This window comes from Electrona antarctica, assembly GCF_951216825.1.
Source record: "Electrona antarctica genome assembly, chromosome: 4".
In the NCBI taxonomy this organism is placed as follows: Eukaryota; Metazoa; Chordata; class Actinopteri; order Myctophiformes; family Myctophidae; genus Electrona; species Electrona antarctica.
Genome location: NC_136809.1, coordinates 29,006,868 through 29,034,355, shown reverse-complemented (window position 1 = coordinate 29,034,355; position 27,488 = coordinate 29,006,868). Strand labels below are relative to the sequence as shown.

Here is a 27,488-nt window from a genome sequence, read left to right as displayed (position 1 = left end):
CCCAGCAAAGTAAAAGGTCTTTTGTCTATATGCCACGGCTGAGATTTAGTATCAAATCAAGCGACAGAGGCACTACAGGACAAACGGGCACCATGCATAAAAATGCAACAATGGTGCTGAACAACAGCTCTGTAGTTTGAAATCATGTAACATTCCATTGTCATTCCATGGTCTATATAGTGACCATGATGCTGGTTGGTGATCTCTCTCGCGCTGTCACTCCCTATCTTTGATTTATTTTCTTAGTACCTGCTAAAGCAATGTATTGATTGAGCTGGATACTGGAGGGTGGAGGCGTGAGGTGTTCTTAGTAATAGTGCATCACATCACAAGTAATGAGACCGGCTCTTGTGTTGCCGCCTCCAGACAGAGTGGATACAATCCAATATAGGCCTACTTTGAATGTGAAGTGCTCATGAGTGGGACATGGTCATGGAGAAGGTGAATCTTCAGATTCACACACCACACATACACACACTTAACAAGCATGCCTATTCTGGGGGGGAACAATCGTCAAAAATAGCAAATCAACATGTTGCAGTGCTATGAGCTTGTAGATCTGGTATTCTTTGCGAAAATATTTGGTGTAAATGGAAAAAAGCGGTCTAAATATATAGTTGTCAGGTAATTCAGATACGTTTTAATAGAATAGAGGGTTTAAGTGGTTAACCTCTAGCCCAGGGGTGCCGAAAAGGTAGATTGTGATCTACCAGTAGATCACAAAGGCTTTGCAGGTATAGATCACATGACATCATGGCCCTAAAAATATATCATTTAAAAAAGAAAAGAGGCATCTGCCACTCGAATTAAGGTGACTTCATTGAATGACATGGCCTGTCAGCTCAAACCCACAATGCAATACTTTGTTTTCAAGAGTGTTGAGCACAAACATCAGTAGCATTACAAAGTTATACAAAACAAAATAGTACCAATTCTATTTTCCCACCTCTATTTCCCATTCCAAGTATGTGTTTGTCTGATATGTAACACCAGTGCCTCTATTCCAAAGCCCCTTCAGATACATTTTTTAAAATATTTTCAGCAATGGGATAATACTTTTTAGGGTGGGTAGACCTTGTTGTGCTGGTACCGGTAATTTGGAAAGTCAAGTCAAAAAAGTGTGGGCACCCCTGCCTAGCCTATCTATTGTAGTTATTCTCTACAGAACTAACTCACTGTAGTTACTCACTCTCGCAGCAACTAACTAACTAAAATAGACCTGTACAAAATAGAAGATGCAGTTACTTGACCTTCAGAAGTTGAACACGTGAACACTGGCGACACTGGTAGCCTATAAGGAGTGTCCTCATTGGTGTAATTTGCTGCGGGAATCAGAAGGTGTGAATCTATCATGGGTGGGCAGGGCACCTTGCATGTCTCAGCAGGCTATAGTCAAATCAATTAAGGCATTTCCAGAACATGCCAGGCATGAGGCAAGCATGGCATCATCACAGGCTCCTTCCTGGAAGAGCAAAGGTCTTGCTTTTTGTTAAAGACCCTTAAGGCACAACAGACGGCATTGAGGAGAGAAATAGAGAGAGGACTGAGGGGAGGGGGAGACTCAGAGAGAGGGGGGGGGGGGGAGTGGGGAAGGAGAGAGAGACAGACGGAGAGAGAGACACAGAGAGGGTTGGTTGGCTGTGGTGTGGTGTGGGGTCCCTTGCAGACCGATAGAGTGCACTCCGCTCCGCTACAAACGCGCTGTGCCACTTCCACGCATCGCGGACTCTAGTTTCTCTCTGCATGGTACCTTGGCAATTGAACAGTTTCAGTAACACCAACAAACAGCTCATACCGGTGCGCCTTCAGCGTGCGTAATAAAGTGTGCTTGCTGTTGTTGCATGTTGTAAGTTCACTACGGTCCTACAGTTAGATAGTTTACATTTTGAGGGAAATAAAGCACGCTGTGTGCGCGCTTTGTCAAAATCATGGAATTGTGGATTAAGTTGATGTTGTTATACAGCTGCTGCTTTGGAGCAAGTGCAGACTTTGACGGGAGGTAAGGCATCATCATTTTATATAAATAATAACTGCAAATTTCAGATTGTGTTTCATTGATTTCATAGGCTGTCCTGTGCGTTTCAAACAGCTATGAAGAAGCAGTATTTTTTACACTTCACGACTTTGAGCTTGATCCCGATACGATGTCTCTGAAATGCTGTTTAGGATTATTTTGTCTAGACTCGCTGAAACGTGTTGCTGTTAATTTGTGTTGAAATAATTGCGTGTTAAATTAATGCGCTTTAGTGAGCTTCGTACACAGTGCGCCCAAGCTTATATCCAATTTTCTCTTATCCCTTTTAATCCGCGATCATCATTCACTTCATTGCACCAACTTTTAATTCAGCAGTCATAATCCCGTCCACACTTTGGCCGATTTAATAATCAGTTAATTTCACAATATTCGACACCAGCTGATTACGCAGTAGCCTACCTATAACCGCGTAATTACCCTCTGGTAGGCTACTGTATATAGTCCTATACATAGCCTACTCTGCACATAAACAAAACAACATGCTTAAGCCTTCTCTCGTGCGATCATTTGGCTCATTATGAACTGATGTGACAGCACATTTCCCCGTGATTCTTGTTCAAACACGAATCCGGTGAAGTATGTGAGGAGAGAGAGGTGGAGACGAGCCAAACCAAAAAGAATGCGTGCGCGTGTACCGAGAGATCTGCGACCATTGGTGCACCTGAGCTAAATGATGGATTATTGTCTAATGCCTCTTTACTTATCTACCACACCTGAATACATGTCATAACATTCTGACTGCATGCAGGCTTGGGCTGCTTATTGCTAACTTTATTTTGATTCATTAGATCATTTCACTTGTGGGAGCCTATATGCCTGTATGGTGTCTAGAAATGTGCATCATATATGCATGAACAAAAGAAAAAAAAGTTTAACTTTATTATTTTATTCTTACCATCCATTTAATTATATATATAGTGTGTGTGTGTGTGTGTGTGTGTGTGTGTGTGTGTGTGTGTGTGTGTGTGTGTGTGTGTGTGTGTGTGTGTGTGTGTGTGTGTGTGTGTGTGTGTGTGTGTGTGTGTGTGTGTGTGTGTGTGTGTGTGTCCTAATGTGATTGCACAGGGAGTTTTGGGACAAAATATATATTTTGGTTCTTTCTTTTTTCATTCTGATACCCATGAAAAGGATCTTAAGACATTTGTTCCATTCTGTAAATGCATGCTGCTCATCCATGCATTTTAAGTGGTAATATGGGTGGGCCGAGCATTTCAAGTGGACCCTGATCCAGGAATGGTTGAGAACCACTGGTAGAGCCACCAACATAAGGCCCTGACCCTGAGAGATCCCCAAATTCACACACATGCAATATTGCATGATGCATATTGGCCTATATTTAGGGCAGTTTAGATAGCTATTTACCACATGTATTAATTGCATTGCACTTCGGCTGCTGTATAGGGCAATGGTTTTAAATGACAGATTTAGATTTAGACGGGGAATATGAAACTAATAATTCACTTTGCTCAACCAAATGGAATACATGGGAAAACAACAAAAGTCTTTTGAAACTTTTGTCTTCCTACCTGTCTTCCTGCTCTTTTACCCATGTTAATTTTACATTTATTTTGATGTTTCAAATAAGATATAGGTTGTCTTCAAGTAGTCTACATTTGTGTCCAACTTTCTGTTTTTTTTTGATTGGTGCAACCGGGTGCAGCCACTCCAATGCCCAGCTTTGTCCGTCCCTGTGTCCCTATGTATGTTTAGGGTACCAACAGGGTGCAGCTGCACCACTCACTTCAGACAGGTCTGATTTCTTTCTTCCCAGATCGGTGAGAATGAGTACTGAGGCCATACAAGAATTGTTAACCGAACTCATGCTTGTTTGCATTATGGAGTTATATTGATTACTCAGAGAGGGGTTGATCACAATGGCTAATGGCATTCTGACACGGTAGTCAAATGGCTGTCTTTTTATTTCACACCACGTCTGTCGGGTAATGAGCATTTATACATGAACCCAGCCTTGACAGACTGTGTTGGATGATGGAACTGCTTGTCACCATAGCCATTATTTGCCAATTTCCATGGGTATAAACTTCCCCCGGCTAGGGTCGTCAGCTTTAATATTAATTCATCCTGAGCATATTCCCCATAAGGAAAGGAAAAAGGGGCTGTTTATTACCAAGGCTTATTGCTTATTTGCCTTTCAGTGAAAGCGAGAAAACAAGCTTATCCATCCGCACCTAAGCGCCTTCACGGGCATAACTGGCAAGGGCATTATTTTTGTCCCCACACAAAATAATATACAATAGGCTACTAGTAAAACATATATACTGTAACCTACACCTGGCTCAACCATCCCTTGCACTTATCTGCAGGTTTAGACATGGTCAATGTGAATAGATGACACCATAAATGACAGAATGAGAATATAGAATATGATTATTAATCTGATTATGAAGTTTGTAGCCATTCTCATGTCCCACTACATGAGTCCTGGCCCACTGGACAGGAAAATCTGGTCCAGCTAAAGTCTGAATGACTCGGACCACTTTTAATGAGTAGCTCTCTCTGTCTCTGTCTTTTTCTCTCTGTTTATCTCTCCCTCTGTGTGTCTCTGTCTCTCTCTCTCTCTCTCTCTCTCTCTCTCTTGCGTTGTCTCTCTCCCTCTCCTTTTCCGTCAACAAAGCTGTGATGCTTAAAACATATTTGGGGAAATTGACTTAGGGGACAGCTTCCCTGTCATAAGTGCACACTCAGGTCAGAGCACTTTACCAAGATGAAAGCCACCAGTTGGACGAGTGCTGTTGTTTCTCCTGTGACGTCACTAACCTGCTGGAGTCCATGCAGGGCCATGCAGCACATACCAGCTTCTCAGTAATACTGTACTCCTAAGACATGGACTGCTGCCAGACAGTGTTTGCATTGTAATAGCAAGCCTAACATTTGGACCTGCAGGGGATTGGAGTGCTAATGCACTGTTTATAGCTACTTCATGAGATGAATTGGATTTATGGTATGCGTTAAAGATTATTTTTTACAGCATTTATTTGACAGCATGATGGAGAGAAGCAGAAAAGACATGGTAGAGAGGATCATGGCATGTAACGCAGCAGGTGAACATTTGAGATTGTATTGAGGATGGTTTATATATTTATGTATACGGTATATAAGCATGTCCTGATACTGTGCACATACATTCAGAATACCCTTTAGAAATAAATACGTTATTTGACATATTTCTATTTTTAGCAACGCAATGCTGTTCTTCTTGTCAAACAGTAAACGAAATAGGCCTAATCAATCCACGGAGGCCTCCGTGATGCGTTTGTTTGATATGAACATGCATGATCTCTACGCGTTTTGATCATATACAGTATGTGGTTACTGGTTAGGTGGTCTCATTGTTACCTGTATCCAGTGCATGTCTCTCTGCCCTTTAAAGCACAGGGATGTATTTTTACACATCAGCTCCCTGAATACCTCTTCTGAACATGGGATCTGACTTTTCCCTCCCTTTTGCGTGTGGAAATAAATCCTTCCTCATCAGATACTATGTTTCCGTACTTAACTTATATGGGCGGCAGAATCAGGTGGTAGAGCGGACGCTTGGGGATTGGAAGGTTCCCGGTTTGATCCCTGGCTCCTCTATCCTGCGTTAGTGTCCTTGAGCAAGAATCCTTAATTGCTCCCAATGAGCAGGTTGGTGCCTTGCATGGTTTCCTTTGCCATCGGACATCGGTGTGTGCATTTGTGGCATAAAACCTTGGTAATGCTTGTTTTAATTGAATTGACTGATCTTGAACAAGTCCTGTTGGCCAACACGTTATCACAGAAAGAAAAATACATATGGATCTGGACTATTGTACTATCTGTAATCTGCACCTCACTGTTGTGTGTTTTCCTTTCCACTGGGAAAAAAAACATTGAAGATGAATTCTATGATACTTGACTCTCTCCGTTCTACTTTTGACTCCCATTATAGTTGCCAGAGTCCCATATCATGTTATGAGCCACAGACAGCGGTAGCTTTGGCAAAGCGCTCACATAGACACCCCCCAATGGCGCCATGTGCAATATACTGTACAAGGTGGCTCAGTAACCTGTCTGAGACCTGGTGGCTCCACATGCTCATGCCTCAGGTAGAGCATGGCAGGTTGGAGCAGGTATTTAAAGCTGCAATCTGTAACATTTATGTCCTACCCAGGATTCAAACACGTTTTCTTTAGTAACAAAAACTAAACCGAGACCATGGTCAATGTGTCAGTAGAAGAGCAGGGAGCCCACCTCAAATTACTGCTGAGTTCTGACATGCTATTATACATATCCTACCTGGTAGGATATGTTAATACAGTATAATAGCATAGGACCTACCATATAGAGCGTCGCAGTCCCGCCTCCTACCCTGGACCAGGAAATGATTCTCCGTTCATTTTCCTCATAGACATTTCAGAAAGTATTTATTTAAAGACGTTTACGCCGCGGACAAAGCCAACTGGAGTCGTGACAAATCATGACAACAAACACAATTTTTTGGGCCGAACAAATAATTAGAAAGAAGAAAAAAACGGCAGGTTACAACACTTTTTTTGTTGTTTTTCTTCTTTGTAATTATTTGTTTGGTCCAAAATATTGTTTGTGTTGTCATGAGTTGTCACGACTCGAGTTGGCTTTGTCCGCGGCGTAACCGTCTTTAAATAAATACTTTAAGAAATGTCTATGGGAAAAATGCATTGGGTTTCATTTCCTGGTCCAGGGTACTGGACTGCGACGCTCTATAGATTGGTTAAAATCAAAAATTGATTAAAATAAAAATTGATTAATTAAAATAAATTCCGGATTGCAGCAAGATGCTGCAGATCAAAGAGTCAGCGTCCATGGGTATCAAGGGGAGGGTAGGGGAAAGAATCTGTCCTCCATCCTAACTATTAGGAGTCGTTCAGTGTCTTGCTCTTGGACACTTTGACACAATGCCCAGAGGAGCTAGGATCGAACCCGACCTTCCGTCCAAAGGCATTTGTGTCACCATTTTCAAATTGGACCCATTTTTACACTATCCGTTAAATTAACTCTCCAGATTTCACAGTGTTCCTAGATCGATAGATGGATGGCTAGATGGGCAGATACACTGTCAGGCATGGATGTAGATGGATAGATTATATCATTGCTGTGAATGAGGGCCACTCTGCGGATGCTCATTATCCTGCTGGGTCTTCATACTGCCACTTAAGAGAACACCTCTCTGAATGATGGATAGAAATAGAATTCCCTTCTCTCCCAGTCAAGGATGATTGGCTTAAGCCTAGTGTACTGCTCAGTCGTTGTGCACCGAAAATAGCAGACCTACAAGCTCACAACACGTTGCCTCCACAACACATTGTGAGCTTGTATGTTGGCTATTCTTTGTATGCCACACCAGCATACGATGAAGTATAAATCAGGCCTGGCTCTGTATCCATTTTCCAAAGAAATGGAGTGATGGATGGTGTACCTATACAGTTACCCATGATATTCTCTCTCTCCCTCGCTCTTTCTCTGTGGAGAGGACTTTGTCTGGATCGGTATATGGGTCGGAAGGGGTGGTACACGGCATGCGTGAAGGGTAATAATTATCTGCTCGAGCTCCCTTAAGGCTTTGTGCAATTTAGGATCATTATTCACTGCCTTAGGGTCATAAATATGACTGTTATCCTCATGTCCATTTCATTTCATATGCCAGTAAATCAGTGCAGGTGATGGTGAAAGGAGAATCTGAATATGAATAGTTCAATACCATTTACATGAAGAAATGATTTTCATGGCATGGCATTGTTGACACAATCACATCATGTTAGTATAAACTATGCACACAGCAGTACACAACTGCCTCTGGCTACATCCAGTCTGAGAATGAATGAGAGAGGAACACAAGTCGAACTGCGAATAACAATTGACTTCATTGTGTGTGTGTGTGTGTGTGTGTGTGTGTGTGTGTGTGTGTGTGTGTGTGTGTGTGTGTGTGTGTGTGTGTGTGTGTGTGTGTGTGTGTGTGTGTGTGTGTGTGTGTGTGTGTGTGTGTGTGTGTGTGTGTGTGTGTGTGTGTTAGATGGAAGCATATTATTGAGATGATCTGTGTGTAATATGAGTGTGTGTGGGCGTGCTAAAGATGGTTAGAGACAGAGAGAGACAGTACAGAGGTATGTTGTGTTTCCATAATATTGTTGAAAAGGATGAGGCCGCACAGCTCTTAGCCACAATGCAAAGGTTTATTAAAAGGTACAGGAAACGTTTCCACAATAGTCTTCCTCAGGGTTTCCATAATATAAATACATATATTTATTACTGGGTATATGCACGTTTGATTAAATTATTCAGGACCAAAACATAATTATTTAATAATAATAATATATTTATATAGCACTTTTCATGACATAAATCCAAAGATGCTTTACATCAAAAACAATGAGCAACCTTTTGCCATAAGCCTACAGAGAATATTGTTTTCAAAGCAGGCTTAAAGGAGCCCATGTTGGAGCATGGCGAATCTCCATTGGGAGAGAGTTCCACAGGGTGGGGGCTGCACACACAATTATGTAGACATAATTGTAAATGGCTATTCATTCAAATACCATATGCCTACCATCTCCTCACCATTAAACAAGGGTTAATAATCAGAACATTGCACAATGCATCTCCTCATCCATCAGGCTAACAGACGAACAATAATAGATGTCATTACCATTTCCCCAAAGATGTGGCATTGATAAGCACAATGAGAAAATTAAATCCCCCACAAACATCACCATCAAATAATCAGTATTGTCATTTGAGCCATAATCATGCAGCCCTACCTGTTGCACACTATGAGACTCAAAGTCCTCCCCGGCTCTATGACTCTGTGCCATGAAAGCCCTGCAGACAGTCTGTCTCATTGGCCACAATCCCACGGGAGCCTGAGGATCAACGCTTGTGTTCCCTTTGATCACACAGGCTCAACGTCTTGCACTATCAAAGATCATCTTCCTCTCACAGCCATTTGATGCTGGCAAACACAAGTGGGGAAAAAGTTATACATTTTCATTTAGCTTTTTCTTGGATAAAAATGCTCTGGGTGCACAGATTGCCAACAGTCCTGTTGTTGACGCCACATATTCCTCTGTGGTGTTCATTACAGGCACTGTGCAGAGGTGGTTAAATGGCCTCTGAATAACAAGTGAGAATTTGGTTGAATTATTAATACCAAGAAGGGCCGATTTGCTTCAGCTTGCTTGTCTCTGTGTTATTATGATTGTTAATCACCCTCCTTATATCCTGTTACCATATTGATATGCTTTCCCACCGCCTTGATCTGTATCCTTTATGGATGTTAATGGTGTAAATTAACCACAAGCAGAAAGAGCTGATGTGTTTGACGGGGATCTGTATGTAGGACAGCAGGTGCTCTCTCTCTGTGTGCGTGCATGTGTGAGCGCACGCACGCACGCGTGTGTGTGTGTGTGTGTGTGTGTGTGTGTGTGTGTGTGTGTGTGTGTGTGTGTGTGTGTGTGTGTGTGTGTGTGTGTGTGTGTGTGTGTGTGTGTGTGTGTGTGTGTGTGTGTGTGTGTGTGTGTGTGCGTGCGTGCGTGTGCGTGTGCGTGTGTGTGTGTGTATTTATTTATGTGTGTGTGTGTGTTTCATCTGTAGATACATGTGTAAAGATAGTGTACCTGAGAGGAGACTGTGCCCATAAACACCCTCTCCTCTCCTCTGCTCTCCTGAACTCTATATGCCTCACCTCAGCCTCCCTGCCCGCCTCAGTGCCTTCCTGTCTGTCAGGCAACAGACAAACATTTTCCCAGAGCCTGCCACTCTCACTTAGCATCCTCCATAAGCTGTTTTATTTTCTCTTTTTTTTGTCCCGGCGAGGTGACTGGCAGTGGGGCCGAGCATTAGCATTTCCTCGTCTTGCCAAAGCGATGCTAACAGGAGGGGATAGCAGCAATGGATGCGGCCTGCATACTGAGCATCAACCTCACCCTCTCACCAAGGCACTAGGGCAATCTATTGTGTCAAGAAAGGCGCATGTTCAGAGAGACTTTTGTCACTGATTTAACCACATAGGCCTGGTCTATACATACTGTATTTGCAGATCTGCTGTTTTTGCCACACAACACAGACCTATGATGGATTAGAAATGATGAAGCATCATATACAATTAGGCCTAGGCTACTTATGAGAATCTTTACCTATGTATAATGACATGCCCAACATGTTTTCCCACCCATCTCTCATCCAGGAGTTAAGAAAACTCTTACAGTATGTGTAGGGCTCCATCTGGTTTATAAATAGCCAGTGATCTGTTTATTTCTTTCTCAGATTGTTGAGGGGTGATTTCATCATCGTACATCATCATCTCATTTCGGCCAATGAGAATTTGCATCCTCACCTTCGTCTTCAATGTTTGTGTTACGCGATGTTTGTATTTACACTCAAATTGTCCATTCATTGTCAATGGGATTTGTGTAGGACAAAGTTTGTGCACATACACCAAAAGCTAGACATAGGAGGCTATCGCCCCTCAAAAATCACACTTGATGACGTATTATGTTGTCATTTACTCCCCTAAACAAACATTAAAGTCCATAGACTTGGCTGGGGACGGGGAATTTATAATTAGGCTCTAACAAACATTTCAAGTCCATAGACTTACTTGGCTGGCATATGACGTAATTTCAGAAAGCCATGCATTGGAGGGTCTAGCGCCCCTCAAAAATGCTCCAATAATGTTCTCTTGGTCTATATTTTTCAATTCTTGAACTTTCTTTTGTGATGCATTAAAGGAGTATGAGACAGAAAAGAGAATCTCAACCATTTGTTTGAGGTTTGTTATTTCTAGCCGATATGGAGCTGGCAGGTAGATTTTTCCTAACATACGGCTGAGCTCCCCAGACTCTAGACACTTTCCATGAGTGTTTGATATATTTGCTACCTTAAGGTATGTTGCATCACTTGTTAGACTGAAGTACACGTGGATGCGAATGGGGAGGCAGAGCTCTCATACCATTATAAGCTTACATCGAATCAATTCCCGCTTTTGTCTGCAGTTTAGTAACAGTTCAACTTTAAAATGTACAACTTTCCCAGATGAATTAACCCATGATGTTTTTGATCATCAACAGAATAGCGTACCAGAAGTCAAGTCAGTTAGATAACTGTATCATTGAATTTGTCTGAGCAGTATGTTCTTCACCACCCTTAAATGGTCCCTTCTTTCATCCTGTTCTGTCTGTGCCCAAAGAGGAAAATGTAATCCTAGTGCTCTTGCTGCCAAGAAGCGACTGTATTAAAAAAATCACACCCGTGTGAACTGAGTGGTGTAAGGTCTTATATAGACTGATCAGCTGTGGTCTGACGTAATGTCATCACACCCGTGTGAACTGGGTGACCATAGCAGCCGTGCTCATTTTTTGAGCACAGACAGACAGACACGTAAACTAACAAAGCCAGTTGTAGGAGTGGTTTACACCACTCAAAAAGAAAAGTGAAATGACGACTGACGAGATCATAAATCGTCATACATCACATTCTGTGCTCAGCCAATCAGCTGAGCACATTCCGTGCTCATACACACAAACACACAAAGCTGTGCGTAGGAGGCTAGCGCCCCTCAAAAATAATAATATGTAATAACTAGAACTGCACTCTGTCGAGTGCCTACTTGCTTGTTGCACACAAGTAGGCCATAGGCCTACTAGTGCGCAAGCAGAGCGCGCAAGTACTGTCGACCGCTACAAACTGTCAAATCTCAGCTTCTCTTTGAAAGAACGATTGAAATATTGAATTATTAGGTTTAGCTTTTTGCTACGTACCTACTTTTTGCACGTAAAAAGTAGTATTATGAAGTATATCGTAATAAAGATGTGGATTAAAGGACCCAATGCCTTCAATGGTGACGTATATCTCGATCAGTGTCGGGTGGATTAAAGGAAATGCCTCTGTATATGTAATTTGTAAGTTGATTAGCGGTATACTGTGGTTACTTTTGATGCGTATGCACCGTCCCAGCATATGACGTCAGGGTATAACTGGTATAGCTAGCTCTCAATGATGACTAGCTCTCAATGATGACGTAATAAAGATGTGGATTAAAGGACCCAATGCCTTCGATGGTGACGTATATCTCGATCAATGTCGGGTGGATTACAGGAAATGCCTCTATGTATATGTATATGTAATTTGTAAATTGATTAGTGGTATACTGTGGTTACTTTTGATGCGTATGCACCGTCCCAGCATATGACGTCAGGGTATAACTGGCGTCATATGCTAGCTCTCAATGATGACTAGCTCTCAATGATGACGTAATAAAGATGTGGATTAAAGGTCCCAATGCCAGAGTGTAATTGGTTTTCGATGGTGACGTAATGACGATATGTTTTAGTGTCGGGAGGATTAGAGGTAATGCTCCTATGTATACTTGTATGTAGTCTGGCACCACTGCCGTATCAGGCACAAGTAGTCATTACGTAATTTGCTGGGACGGTGCATACACATCGTCCTGGGCGAAACTAGTACTTGCGCGCTCTGCTTGCGCAAGCACAATATGTCCATATATTGACACTCCCATATACTGGCTTCATATTGATGACATCAGGGATCTCCATATATGGGCATAACAGGGATTTATTAGGTAATTAGGGCATCATCTGGGAATGCCCATATATGGACCTTCTTCTTTTTTTCTTTCTTTCCCACAGCTTTTGTCCCCACACGTCTCATATTTGCCATTGATGATGAAAGGAGAAATTAGGTCAAATGTCCGCTAAATCTTGTCCCCACACGTCTCATATTTGCCATTGACAATGAATGGAGAAATTAGGTCAAATGTCCGCCAGATATACGAAACCAACCAATCACATAAATTCAGTTGTTCATGAAATGATGTATGATGATAATGATAAGACCGCCCCTCACACAGGTGTGATTTTTTTAATTGACATTTCAGGCCTGAAACAACAGAGCTTCTTAATACGGGACAGTTGAGAAGCAGAAGTTAAACTATTAATCTGGTGTCAGTGAGGTCAGATGTATAGATTTGCTGGCCGGCTCCATATACAGAATCTATGCAGACACTGTATTCATGTCTCGTAATGTATATAGTGGCAGTGAATCTGCAGTGAATGAATGCCCCCCGTGACGTCATGTGGCAGCCACAGTGGGCGCCCCTCACTTCACACAAGTATGATTTCTTTCAAACATTAAAAGTCCATAGACTTGGCTGCCACCTGATGTCACGTCATGTGCTGTTTTCTTTAGGGCATACAAGTCCATAGACTTGGCTGCCATATGATGATATAATTTCTAAAAGCCAGCTAGCGCCCCTCAAATACATTCTTCTCTGATCCTCCAAGCAAGTGAAATAACCTACAGTGTAAATACCAACACATCGACGTTATTTCCTCTCTCCCGCTCACCAAGTGTTATCCTCTGCTCTCATCTTGCAATTGAAATGATTGGAAAGCTGTTTCTTCACTGGGATGCACATTCAGCCAGAGCTGCCAAACATCACTGCCTTTACAGTCATCGGGGTGAAAATAAGTATAGCAAAATGCATTATGAAGGGCTCAACGATAACATACACTCTAATCTGTCTCACATGCCCGTGTTCAGAGCAACGGGGACGAAGGCTGCTCAGATTCGACTGTCAGGGGTGCGCTGATGTGCACTGAAGCTTCTATTCAAAAATGTTCTGGCAGTCTTTCAGTGCTGCTCTGTGTTTTGACATCAGTCAAACACACATGGTTGATTTACACAATGGTTGATATCAGCTGAACGTCTGTGATGCCGGGAAAATATGTTAGTTTCACTTCTGTGATGCTAGGAAAATATTCTAGACTTAATCACTCTTATGCTTTGTTTGCCGTCTCTGGTGCAGCAGAAGGAAATTTCGGTTGGCATGAATTTGCCCAAACGAAATTACAAAGTACATTATTGCAACTTGAGGCCTCCAATGGCAAATTACGCTTTCAGAGACACTGTGTTGTAAATGAAAACTTTGCATTTCAAAAACGACCCAACCTCTTCAGGCTCTGAGGCATCTCTAATGAAGAACACTGTCTTCTTACAGGTGGCCGCGACAGATGGCTTCATCCAATGGGCTGTGTCGATATGGAGCCAGGGTGGACTGTTGCTGGGGATGGACTCGGCGTTCTTGGGGTCACTGCCAGCGTGAGTACCGCCACGCCTGCGAGCTGCTGCTGCCGGGGGCAACCAGGGCTAACAACGGTTGCCATGGGTGGCTAGGTTCTGCTTGGGTCATAGTGCTAATAGATATGTTATAATAACACACAAAATGCTCTTGGGGAAAGAACAAAACAAATGTATAGGCTACTATAGGATAGTCTTATTTCAGTGTACTAACCTGTGAGAAAGTATTTTGTATGTACTGTACATGATAACACTAAACAAAGGCAATGTCAAGTCTACAATTAAAGAGTATAAATATAGTGTTTTAAAGTCCAAGTACATTATTGGGTATATGGCTAATAACTAATTACTGACTTAGTATCATGATGTAGTTGCAATGCTTTCCATGGACAGTTCAATAAATTGGAATAAGCCCAACTACAGTAAACCCTTACCTGTCACACACACTCAGTAGTACAGAAATCATATGCACATCTAAGTAGAAGATGCTGGGCCGAGATAAATCACGTAGAATATTTGAAAGAAAGCCCATTCCTACAAACCTTTATTCCTTGTTTTGACACAACAAAGATCCACAGCAGCCCGACACATTGTCTGCCATGTGTGCAGGCTTTCGTTCAAATATCATATACACTCACTCACGCACGCACATGCGCATACATGTCACGCACACGCGCACGCACGCGCATGCATGCATCACGCACATATGGATTTAGTGTGGTGCATACAGTACACAGTGAAATCCTCAGTGTCAACTTATCCATTTGTAAGTCAGAGAGTGTACAAAATATTACATTGCTACTAAGTTAAATGGACACTGAGAATTTTACTGTGTAGCACAATCTTTAGGGGAAAGATTGATTCTAATGGTTGACTGTACTGAAGGACCAGCTGGCAATTATATTCACTCTGCGAGTGGCTATTGTGAGGCAGAGACCCATAAGCTACAGGTGGAGAGGCAGAGATAAGAAACTGAGCCTAGATTTCCACTTTGCACCTGCTGGTTATAATAGACAGTTTACTACTATGCCCTACAAAGCTGAAGATCAGTAAGTAGCAAAACTGGGAAAATCTAGCTTCTATCTTGGGAGAAGCATCATTGGTATAAAAATCGATAGCATGTTGTATATTGATATAGTATTTGCTTATACAGAAGCTAAACCCTTGTTATGACCTGGTAATAATTACTTCTATAAATAATTACAACTGCACAGATCATCACAAGAAGTATTATATCTTACAGTGGCATTATTTAATTTATTATTCATTTATGATTTAACAAAGTAGACAATAAAATATAACATAACATACTTAAGGTCAGAAAAGTTGTAAACAACACTAGGATTTGTACACTTAAATACCGACAGTACTCTATGTATGGAATGTTACAATTTTATTCCATAGCCATCAAAATCAGGCCATTATAAAGAATCGTCTAATTCCAATTATCCGCAATAATGGTGGCTCTAGAGGAAGTGCACCAACATGACACTTTATGCACGATCACCCATCACTAAAAACATGTGAATTATATATTTTTGAATTATGCATGCTTGAGCAGAGAGAGGAAGAGAGACAGTGTTCCTCTACCTCCAGTCACTAATGCTAGCTAGCCTGGGAAGTGTGAATATACGAATAGAAGTTCCAAATGCACTGCATAGCTCGAAAAATATGACACCTCCTTATCCCCTCACCCACACTGCATGGCACGATGGAATTGACGTTACAGCTGTTGCTTTGCTGGGGAAGTAGTATGATTAGTAAGGGGTTTACACACACACACACACACACACACACACACACACACACACACACACACACACACACACACACACACAGGCATTAAGGACCAATAACATTGCATGCTGGCTCCATCCAACCATTCCCCCATTCAGACACCATGAGCTGATAACTTATAATAATAATATTAATAATATTAATATGAATAACATTGCTTTATAATCCCCTCATTAGCAATTGTGATTCTCAAAACTGAACCCCATCATTTGTTGATTTGAGGTTAGTTCCATACTCACCTAGTCATGCAAATAACTGCTGTTGTGTTTAGCCGGGGAGCCACAGGCCCACAAGCTCAACGGCCAAGGATTAACCTGTGATGTCATGACACACTTTTTATTTGCGTTTTTTCTATTCACTTGGTCATTAAGGTCCACAGAATGAGAGGTCTGCTCTGCCGGAAACATCGCAAAATAATGTTATGGACATTTTTGTATACCACACCATAGACAACCAATATAAGGCTAAATTGAATCATGCTTTAAGTAGCATGTGACATGTCAAACTAGGGGGTTTTCATGATTCTGAATCCATTCCAAGCATTAGTTTTGCACGAAAAACACTCCTTGGCCATTTGGGCAAGTGGATATGCCCAAATGCCTGAATTTAGGCCAAGGAGTGTCTATGGTGTGGTATACAAAAATAGCCATAACTTCTTTTCGCAATATTTCCGGCAGAGCAGACCTATCATGGTGTGGACCTTAATGACCAAATGAATAGAAAAAACACAAATAAAAAGTATGTCATGACATCCCAGGTCCTCTCAAAGTTTGGATGGCTGGCTCCCCGGCTAGTTTGAACTAAATGTATAATTTTATTCATCTTAACTCATCTCATCATGCTAATCTTTTTCATGAGTTTGTTTTTTAACAGATTGTTTTGAACATTGACTTTATTTTGTGAGGACTGTGTCACACACTGTTTGTTTGGTCCAATGGTAGGTTATAGTACCACAGGTAGCAATCAAAGGCTATGACTACTTGGGAGTCCTTGGGAGGCATGGAGACCCATGGGTTATACGGTACCTTTACTGTATCTGCAGTTCTGCACCATATCAGAACTGATATCGCACTGTTTTCCCTTCTTTGTGGAAAGCTCATGTGGATCCCTGTCATTTCTTGCATTGACTCATCCAACTGGAAATGTAGACTTATGCTGCTGGTTGCTGTCGCACACACCACCAGAAGCTGCCAATAGCAAAGACTGTGAGGGTCAGATCCTTTATTATAATGGTGACCTTGAGAACAAGATCAGTATTTATCTCAGATATTTGAATCATTATCTACGCAGTAAAAATCATAGTGTTGATTGAACAATTGTACATGTTTTACTACATGTGTTCAATAATGTGCATGGCACTGGTGCTTCATGTTCCAGTCTATTCAGCTCACACCAGCATTTACTCCTGCCATTTTTATTTCACAGCTTAGAGACAGGAAACACAAAGAGAGAGAATAGGGGAGTGGCATGCGGCAAAAGGTTGGTCGGTCCGGGAATCAAACTTGCTGTTGGTATTTGCTGTGAGGAATTAAGAGTCTATATGCTACGTGCCCTATAACCTGGGCTGTCGGGTCGCCCGCACTTCTGTAATTCCAATTAGAAATAAGATAATGCTATACTTACAGTACATAACGTTTATGATACTGGCTCTGTGAGAGCCAGAGCACGACTAGCAGTTCAAGGGAGGCCATGCATTCACTCTCACTGAGATCAAATGAGTGTGGCGTGACACCTGAGCTACACTATGAGAGATCAATGTTTTGCACAAACACTTAGGTCGTACCAGGATGTGTGAACGTGCGGACGGCCTCAGCAGCAGCTCTGGCAGGAGTCTGGCATTTCAATAGCCAATACATCCCCAGTAATCACTGCCTGCCAGCTGCCTGTACCCAGGAAACTCTTTAAGTGGCCAAACTGAGATGAGACTAGATGGGGAAATGAGGAGGAGATTAGACTATACTCTATTGTCAGTGAATCAGTGAACAGCACTGATTAGGTGGGATATTTTAATTACATAATACAAGGGCTTTTCTGGATTGTCAAAAATAGTCACCACATGCTGGCCATGAGCTAGTCTTTCTTTCCTTTTTTAAGGCTTTGGTGGCTCGGTTGTATGCTATGATGGCCCAGTGTATATGCAGGTGTCCATTCTAACCAAAACACCAGGTGGTTTCGGCCTGTCATCAAACAAGAGGGAAGGCGGCAGTTTCCCATGATTGGATGCCTCTGCAGACTATTGTCTGCATTACTGCTTTAATGCAGTAATGCTCATGATACTCCAGTGAAGAATGGTAGGAAAGAGGGGAAATGACATGGGATCTACACTGCAAAATCAATTTAAGTCTGAGAGTATAAAAATGGGGCCCAAAATGGTCCTTTTTACTATCAGAGTTGATGAGTTATTGATGTGAAAGTGATACTCAGGATTTTACAGTGTATGTGGTACGTGCAAAAACTGGCAAAGTCACCAGGCCATGTGCCACTGTGCTGATGCTGTATATCACATGCAGTATGTCATCTTAGACAAGACTTGTTTAAAAAAAATCAATGCACTTGCGTTGTGATGATGAACATTTTGTGGAGAGACTATCGTACGTGAAGCTGAATTTAATTAAATCAAGTCACTTTCAATGAAGTCATTTTGGTGCTTATACTGTAGGTGCTTTTAAATGCATGGACCTTCCAGTGTTGATCGAACATCAGTGTGTGCACACATTTCCTCTTTGTTTTGTTCTGGAGTCCCACACATTCCATGGTGGTTCTAGCACGTTCTAGAAGGGGAGCTAGCTTTGAACTCCTACCAACCCCACTGTCCAAAGTACTTTTTACTCAAGGAGCTGCACCTCTTTCAAGAAGTTTCTGCAATTTCAAATCGCTGACTGACTTAGGGTTTCCCTTAATGCCACCAAATGCCCTGTGAGTGTTAATTTAACACTGAAAAGACCCTTAAGGGTTCGTGTTTACACTTTCAGTTAAACGAAAACTCAGGATTTTGCAGTGTGCTGCTCAAATGCAGTCAATAGAGCTTGAATCTGTATTCCATCAGGCTGCTGAGGCACTGATTTAAACCTCAGAGTCAAGTCGTTTTGTGTGTGTGAGTGTGCGTGTGCATGTGTGTGAGAGAGAGAGAGAGAGTGTGTGAGTGTGTCAGTCATCATGGATTTCAGATTGGTATGGCAGTGAGATTAGAGATTAGATTGGGGCTATCAGGTTGAGGCTGCTCCAGTGATCGGTTTGGGTGACTGCTCTCAAAGAATGAGCAGCTTCATGGAGTGCCCTTGCTTTTTTTTTTTTTTTTAAAGCTTCCAGACCTGGGAAAGACGGAAATGGTGTGTGGTGTGAGAGAGTTGAGATTTTGTGTGTGTGTGTGTGTGTGTGTGTGTGTGTGTGTGTGTGTGTGTGTGTGTGTGTGTGTGTGTGTGTGTGTGTGTGTGTGTGTGTGTGTGTGTGTGTGTGTGTGTGTGTGTGTGTGTGTGTGTGTGTGTGTGTGTGTGTGTGTGTGTGTGTGTGTGTTGCTTAGAGGTGCTGATGTAGAGGAACACGAGTGTGTGTGTGTGTGTGTGTGTGTGTGTGTGTGTGTGTGTGTTGCTTAGAGGTGCTGATGTAGAGGAACACGATTTGTGTGTGTGTGTGTGTGTGTGTGTGTGTGTGTGTGTGTGTGTGTGTGTGTGTGTGTGTGTGTGTGTGTGTGTGTGTGTGTGTGTGTGTGTGTGTGTGTGTGTGTGTGTGTGTGTGTGTGTGTGTGTGTGTGTGTGTGTGCGTGCGTGCATATCCACACACTCGGACAGTTGATGTAGCATCAACACAACATAAGTTTAACAACTTTAACCCTATATACATTGGCTATTTGAAAATTACATACTGTATCTACAAACTCACGATGCATCAATCATGCGTTGTGCACACAAAACTATTTCAAATAGGAATCCGCAGCCAAATGCATATTAATTTAGAGGTCCTTGACAGTTTGAGAGCCACTGACGTAGAGAAACCTGTGGAGTGGTCTCTTCACGTGGCTTTGTGTGGGAGACACTGACAGCATGGGAAGAAGAAAACATTAGAAACTGTCAGTGTGAAAGTCACAGACGTGCGGGGAGGAGGATGTAAGCATTGCGAAGGGAACACATGATTGCGGAGGAGAGCTGCCTGGCTCTTTAGCAGCAAGCAGGAGACAAGTGAACAAGGAAGATAAACAATGAAAGAGACAGAGATAGACCTCCAGAGCAGTGTGTGAATTGATGGCAAGCTAAGCTCCGTTTATACAACGGTGACACATCATACAGCGGGCTAAATCATACTCCAAGATACTTACTCTAAGCAGCTGCCATCACAATCATGCCTTTTGCCAAGTGGAATGAAAAATGTTTGTTTATCCCAAGTGTCAATTTAACCCTCGGAGTGTAAAACTGTACCTGTTTTCAGGATGTTGTAGTGCAGCGAGGACATGAGGGGATGTACAGTAATCCTTTAAGGGCTAGCATATCTGTAAGCTATTTGCATCCTATTCACTGTTTCTCCCTGTCTTCTCCTATTGCTCTTTTGCATTCTCAAGCTCTTTATCGCTCTTTCCTTCTCTGCTACATTGGCTCTCTTTTTCAAATCAAATCAAATCCCTGCTCTTTTTCACTCACACTCTTTCTCCTCCCCTGAAACTCTCACCCTTCTCCTCCCCATTGTGCTTACAGCCTCTCTCACTCTTTGTATTGCTCTGGCCTCTGTTTCTATCCCTCTCACTCTCTCTCACTCTCACAATTTACACTTTGTTTCTTTGTAAGGAGCAGAGTGAGCACAATATAGAATTATGCTTTGGATCCCATTATGCTGGATGCCAAATTAGATGGTGACTGTGGAGTTAATATTCTGTCAGCCTGTCTCCATTTGAAACATTGTCCTCTCTATTAAATAAGAACACAAAAGGAAATACCACACATTTCATATGCAGTGCCAGTTTTCTATAACATGGTTCAAAGGGAGCAATTTCCATTTTCATACAAATAGCTTCTCTGTCTTTTTCAATCTGGCGACCACTGCCAGTACATTCCTGGACAATACGGTTTGAATCAATAAGCTGTGCTCAACAGGAACAATAATTGTCTACATTTTAAACATATTGTGCACCAACCAAAAAAACAAATGAAGTATGTAAAACCTGCATGTCAAGGCTGGTTAAATACTGTACGACCTCAGGTAATTTAGCATTAAAACAAATAAGAAAGAAAAAAAATCGTTGGCCCTGAACATACCTAATCCTATACATACCATGTATAAGATAAGATGTACAATGAGCAATTATTTAGCGCCATAGAGACAAAAATACAAAAGGCAGTCAAGCATCTCTTTCTTCTGTATCATAGTTGCTTTGTTCAACTTGCTTTGTTCAACTCGTTTAGAAAAATTCATTGGTATTCAGAAACAGTTTAATGAACTCCTCATGAATTGAGTGCCGTGATGGAAGACGTACAGGCAAGGCAAGGCAAAAGTATTGGTATCAAAATATACTTCAAGTACCAAAAATAAAAGTACTCATTATGCTGTGTCCCATTTCAAGTTAAAAAAATAGCAGATCCACAATCTCACGTTTTGCGATGTGACACGTTGTGAGCTTTTATTGGGCTGAAGTGGTTAATGTACTGTATGTTTTGTAATAATAATTAACTAGTACTGTAAAGTTTTCAAATAAGGACAATATATGAGATGTATTGGAATGGACGTAAAGTATTTAAAATTGGAAGTAAAAAATACCTCAAAATTGTACTTAAGTACATGCAGTATTTGAGTACATGTACTTGGTTACTTTCCACCACTAATTGAGTGGACAGCGCACTCCCTTTTGACGGTAGTCACAGAGGAAAAGCCATCTCTCAGGATTTAATCTGAGGTCAGCATGGGGGCATAAGGGTCCAGATGTGAGGGATCTTAACAAACACCCCATCACTGGCCACTTTGAGCCAAAACTTTTAAATTGGTAGCAGGAGCTTTAGAATGAGTGATGGACAAAATAAAGTGACCTCAAAGTATCTTCTTTTTTCTTTTAGAAATTCATTTTTTTCTGGTACCCTTCTGTGTTCTTTTTCCCCTCTGTTCTATTTTCTTTCATGTTCAGTCATGTGTAAAAGCCCATCTGCTTGTGTGTTTTCCATCTATGAATAGCGATAAGTAAGGTTACTACTGAAGATCAGAGGGGATACGGGAGGGAGTAAATGCACCCATTATTTCATCTGGCCTGGAACATCTCATGTTCTATTGTAAATGAACAGGATGCTTATTAGTATTCCGGGACTGAAAGGTGCTCTCACTGCTGCAGCGATGATGTAAAGGCCAATGGAAATCTGTTGCATATTCAAAAGGAAATGGGTTCCTAGTCAAGATGTGGTGTTAATTATTTTCACACTGAGAGGAGTACCATTGTGAACTCTTTGGGATATGGGTGGTGTAAGAGTTTTCATGTTCCCCAAACAGTGGGTGGAATTAGAAATGAGCTTAATAAATCTCCTCTGTCGCAGTGTGCTAGTATCAAGGGTTCCCAAAACAGTTGATAAATATGCATTTAATCTCCATGAAACAATTAAGTGTCCCTGGAGACTGTGGATGCACAATTACTCATTTGCCACATGCCTCGAGGCTGCTTTCCACAATCTATAATTGTATAACATTTTTGAAATGTCATTTCATTTGGAATACCTCCTGTAGTTGAAAATAGTCACAAAAAAGTAATGTGAGGTGAAAACATTTTCTTCTCCAAATAAACAACCCCAAACGTTATAATTGATAGTCAAAATAACAAGGTCTAGTGACTCTAGTCAAATTACAAGGACCATCACTTGACTGTAGCTATTATGGTGCAGCCCTAATAGTCAGCCACGATGTGAATCACACTAACTCAACTACACAGTGGGGAGTAACATTATTATTCAGTGTTTGTGCTCCATGGAATGTGTGACTCCAGATTCATGGTGTTTCTGCTTTGTCAAAAGTGAGCAGTGCCTGCTCACATAATGGATTGTTTCTTCCCTCTCAAAGACTAAAACAGAATTCACCTGCAACCTCTCTGTCTTTTGTTTGGCTATTTGTTTTGTTGTTGTTGTTTTTTTGCAGCTCTCTACGCCTTAACGCACAGGGTAGTCGGGATAAGGTGCCAGCCCCAAGGTTAGCTCAACAACATGTTTTCTTGAAATAATCTTTTCTAGACATTTATCTCCTTGCGGGTGTGTGGCTGATGGTGATCACTTTGGGGGTGGAGGAGTGGATTTAATATCCCCACCACCACCCCACCCGTGCCCTCTTCAACCCCACACGCCTGTCTAACAAAATCCTAACACACAGTTCACACGCTCTCACATCCACACCCAGCAGTGTTCATCTCCTTTGTCTCAGTTTGGCAGTGGCTGTTTTTGAGTGGTGCAACCCCTCCCTTACGGAGCTATGTGTGTGGCTGCCTGCCTGCCTGGCTGGGTGCCTGGCTGGGTGCCTGCCTGGGTGGGTCTGAGCACGAAAACAGCATAGTTGTTTTTCACCACCTGTGCGCAACCTAACACACACACAAACACACACGCACATATTAACTGTATATATGATGATTTTGGGTGTGCCAGTACAGTACAGTGACAGTACAGTACAGTAGAGGGTACAGTAGAGGGACCCCCACACGGTAACTCTGTCATTTCTCAACCGTTTCGGACGTGGGGCGGCTCGCCGGAATCGGCCTGGCCCCCTAGGCGCGTTCCTGGGGGTCTGGAACTTCTGGGGACCCACCGAGGACCCCCACACGGATTTGCACCACTCACTTCACACCAGTCATGTGCTTGTGTCTCAGCCCTCCTGCATCTCTCTGACTTCACTGGGGATATCAATAAAACACTTCAGATTTGGGATGTTCAACACTATCACATTCAACAAGAGTGCATAGTGAAGTGTGCTGTAGCACTAGACTTGGGTGTTGCAATTCTCATCTAGTATTGGTGAAATGTTGGATTTCCTCTCCCCTAGAAAAGCAAGAAGCAGTTAATGTATTTTTAAAATCTCAGCACTTAATGTCTAGGCCAGGGTTTAGATTTGATATCAACAGAATGTGTGTTGTTAAATGCTGCTAAGCAACATACTGTCCACTTGTAGCAGAAGTAGTTTTGTTAGTATAGGAGAGTTTGAAGTAATTTTTTTCAGTTTCACTGCTCAGGTACTGCTTTCTGGTATGGTACAGTAAAGACAAATTAATCATCCCTCCCAAGAAATACTCAATAACAATGTGCATACTCAGTGCAATGACTCATACTCAATATTTCACAAGATAAATGCTTAACACAAAACATGAAATATTATGCGTCACATTTATTTCAAACATCGATAAATCATATTTACTGTCAATGTTTCTGTTATCTGTCAATTTATACTTCTTTGCTCAACGTTTTTGTTGCTCGACAATTTTTTAAGGTGTTCCATCGAAAGGTTTTTAATTTGAAAGACCCTTATTTTCAATGTCAACTAAGCTGGAAAGGAAAGCAATTTACCTCAATGGAAACAAGCCATGGGCTTATTGGGTTATTAGCATTTCTTTTAAATAAATTGTGCTTTTTGCAAACTGTTCATAATCAATCAATCACATAAAACAGTAAATTATCATATACATTACATGAATGTAATGGGGAAAAAAATGAAAGAAAAACAGGAGAATAGGATGGGTAGAATGATGAGTGGGAAGTAACTCAGACAGGCTGTCTTTCGGTGGCCTGTCTAATGCCAAATGTAAACTAGAGGTGCTCCGATCAGGTTTTTTGGCCTGATCCCGATCAACGATTGTTTTTCTCGATCAGCCGATACCGATCTTGTGTGTAAGGGAAAAAATTGAATATTTCCAAAATTATTATATGTCAAAACCCACGTCAAAACAGTTCCTGTTCAGCTCTCACTGGACCGGTTCGCAGTCGAGTGTACAGTGGCTGGGATGAGGGTCAGCATCTCCAAATCTGAGGCCATGGTTCTCAGCAGGAAACCGATGGATTGAGACATTACCCCAGGTGAAGAAGTTTAAGTATGTCAGGGTTTTGTTTTGTTTTGAGTGAGGGGAGGACGGAGAAGGAGCAGCAGGGGCGGTATTGCAGTCGCTGTACTGCACTGTTGTGACGAAAAGAGAGCTGAGCCAGAAGGCAAAGTTCTCTGTCTACCGAGCAATCTTCGTTCCTACTCTCACCTATGATCATGAAGTGTGGGTCATGACCGAAACAATAAGGTCGCGAATACAAGTGGCCGAAATGAGTTTTATTCGATGTGTGGCTGGCATCTCCCTTAGAGATAGGGTGAGAAGTTCAGTCACACGAGAGAGACTCGGAGTAGAGTCGCTGCTTCTTTGCCTGGAAAGGAGCCAGCTTAGGTGGTTCGGGCATCTGGTTAGGATGCCTCTCGGGTGTCTCCCTAGAGAGGTCCTCGAGGCACATCCCACTGGGAGGAGACCCTGGGGCAGATTAAGGCGCAGTTGGAGGAAACACATCGACTCACTGGCCTTGATACGTCTTGAGATCCCCCAGGAGGAAGTCACTAATGTTGCTCCAGACTCTCCAGAGAGTCTGGAGCACTGAGGTGGAGCTGTTGCCCCCGCGAACCGACTACGGATAAGCGATTGAAGATGGATGGATGGAAAACTGTTCTTTTTTGTGAGGGGGAGAAAGTTTAGGCCTGTCACAAAGATGCAAATCCATATTATACTATATATCTGATCAGTTTCTCCAGATCGGGTAAATTGCCATTCATTGGAGTGAATATCGTCCGATCACCGTTCGGTGTCCAATTGATCATAGCACCTCTAATAAGCCTGTGCAAAACAGACAGACCAAACAACAATGAAAGAGTCACTGTGCGCCCTGCCAGCATTCTGGTCATCCCAGTGAATATATATACCCTGGAAGAAAAATGGCAGGACAAGATAACTGAAATGGGTAGAAACAAGAGTGTAGAAAGTACATTTGGAGGGGGGTAGGTGGGGCCTTAGTTAAGTCACATTTTCAGGGACAGAACGCAAATAGACCATCTAACATGAGCCAGCGTTATGATGACAATCCATAGATGGCAGAGCCCCTTTGGAAATGATCAACTGATAGCTGACGTAAACCAAGGGGAAAGTGTGTCATAGGGAGTCCTCTGCTGACGGTATTCATGGAATGAGTGCCATGTTTGGCCTTCCAGCTGGGATGGCCATTTTTAGTTGCTCTATGTGGCTTGATGTAGCTAATGAACGCAGGCTATTTCCCTCATCACATTGCCAGACCACAGACTTAAAAATACACCACCTCCTGTCCCCAGCGAAGCCAAGCTGGGAGGTGACCTGCTTACAGTATCACGCTTATCAAATACTCAATCCTGTTTTAGAGATAAGAAAATAACACCCCACTCGGCCCCTTGGGCTCAACTGGTCTCATCACTTACACGTGAGTCATTAGCACAGTGGTCCTCAACCTTTTTACCAGCTGCTGTGTAACAGCTGAGCTGGTTTATGATCGATCACTTTGCCTTTCTGTACTAGCAAGCTATCTTTCTCATTGGCTGCCGTATAGTGGCCCTACTAGTTTTTATTTCTAGGACCCCCTGATTTGCATCCGGGCACGGACCCCCATTTTATACAGTTTACTCTCTGGAACCCCAATCTACACTGTAAAATCCTCCTCAGTGTTAATTTAACTGTGAGAGTTACAGATCTGTAAAGTTCCATTGGGATCCCTGGTGTGACCCGATGTTGAGGGTCATCAGTGCAGCGTGGGAAATTGACGCTTCACTGGTGTGTTTCACAGTTTTAGCGCTCCTTCAGCAGCCTTTGCGTCAGAACTTTGAGATAGTTGAGTCTTCTTTCACTTTCTTCCCGTGTTTGGTGCCCCCCCCCCGACCACCCCCCCAAGGTTGGTGCCCTATGCTGCAGCACCTAAAGTCCTTCTATTAAGCCTGCCCTGGTGGCGGGGATTGAACCAGTGACCTTTCAATGACAGGACACTCTCACAAACCACAGGACCCCTGTCATGCAACCTGATCATGGCACTGACCTAATAAACTTAGAGGGCTGGAGAATTTAGCAGGTCTTTTAAATTTACTGCCAGATTTATTTCTCTGTTCGTTTAGCTTCTGCCATGTTCGTTTGTCTTACCTTTTCAGCATTTATTTATTTATTATGTTATCGCTCCCCTGGTCGATCGCCGACATGGACACATGCGCTGTGTTCATGGGAAAATAAATATCCATTTGGACATGGCGTTCCCGATTTAGAGTCGTTTGAAAACAGTGTGCCTTGCGGCAAAACACAGCGGCAAATAAACAACGGACAAATAGCCATTTCCGCGTTTCCAAATGACTGGGGCCGGATCAGGGTGTAAATTTGCAATCATCTGTATTTCCCTTTCCTTCAAGACTGTAACTCTGGTGTTTTTACACAAGATGGTGCTGTCCTTGGCAGTCAGGTCCAAAGTCGTAGAAGTCAACCGTGGCAGTAAATGAGTTAAACACAGCATTGTTTCCGACTACAAATTAGACGTTTGATATTTTCACTCAGAGGCGTAATTGTGAACCTTGA

At 42.3% G+C, this 27,488-nt stretch overlaps 1 protein-coding gene across 2 annotated transcripts in view; it reads left to right on the top strand.

Annotated features, from left to right (window-relative positions):
* Positions 1–1,650: 1,650 nt before the first annotated feature.
* Positions 1,651–27,488, top strand: part of npnta (nephronectin a) — a 71,229-nt gene continuing 45,391 nt past the window's right edge. The window contains exons 1-3 of one of the 2 annotated variants that reach the window (XM_079498691.1): positions 1,651–1,999; positions 14,067–14,167; positions 23,039–23,089. In XM_079498691.1, coding sequence (XP_079354817.1) covers positions 1,929–1,999; positions 14,067–14,167; positions 23,039–23,089 — 223 coding nt within the window. In that variant the 5' untranslated portion in view covers positions 1,651–1,928. The remainder of the gene's footprint in view (positions 2,000–14,066; positions 14,168–23,038; positions 23,090–27,488) is intronic. The other variant, XM_079498692.1, reaches the window with a different exon arrangement.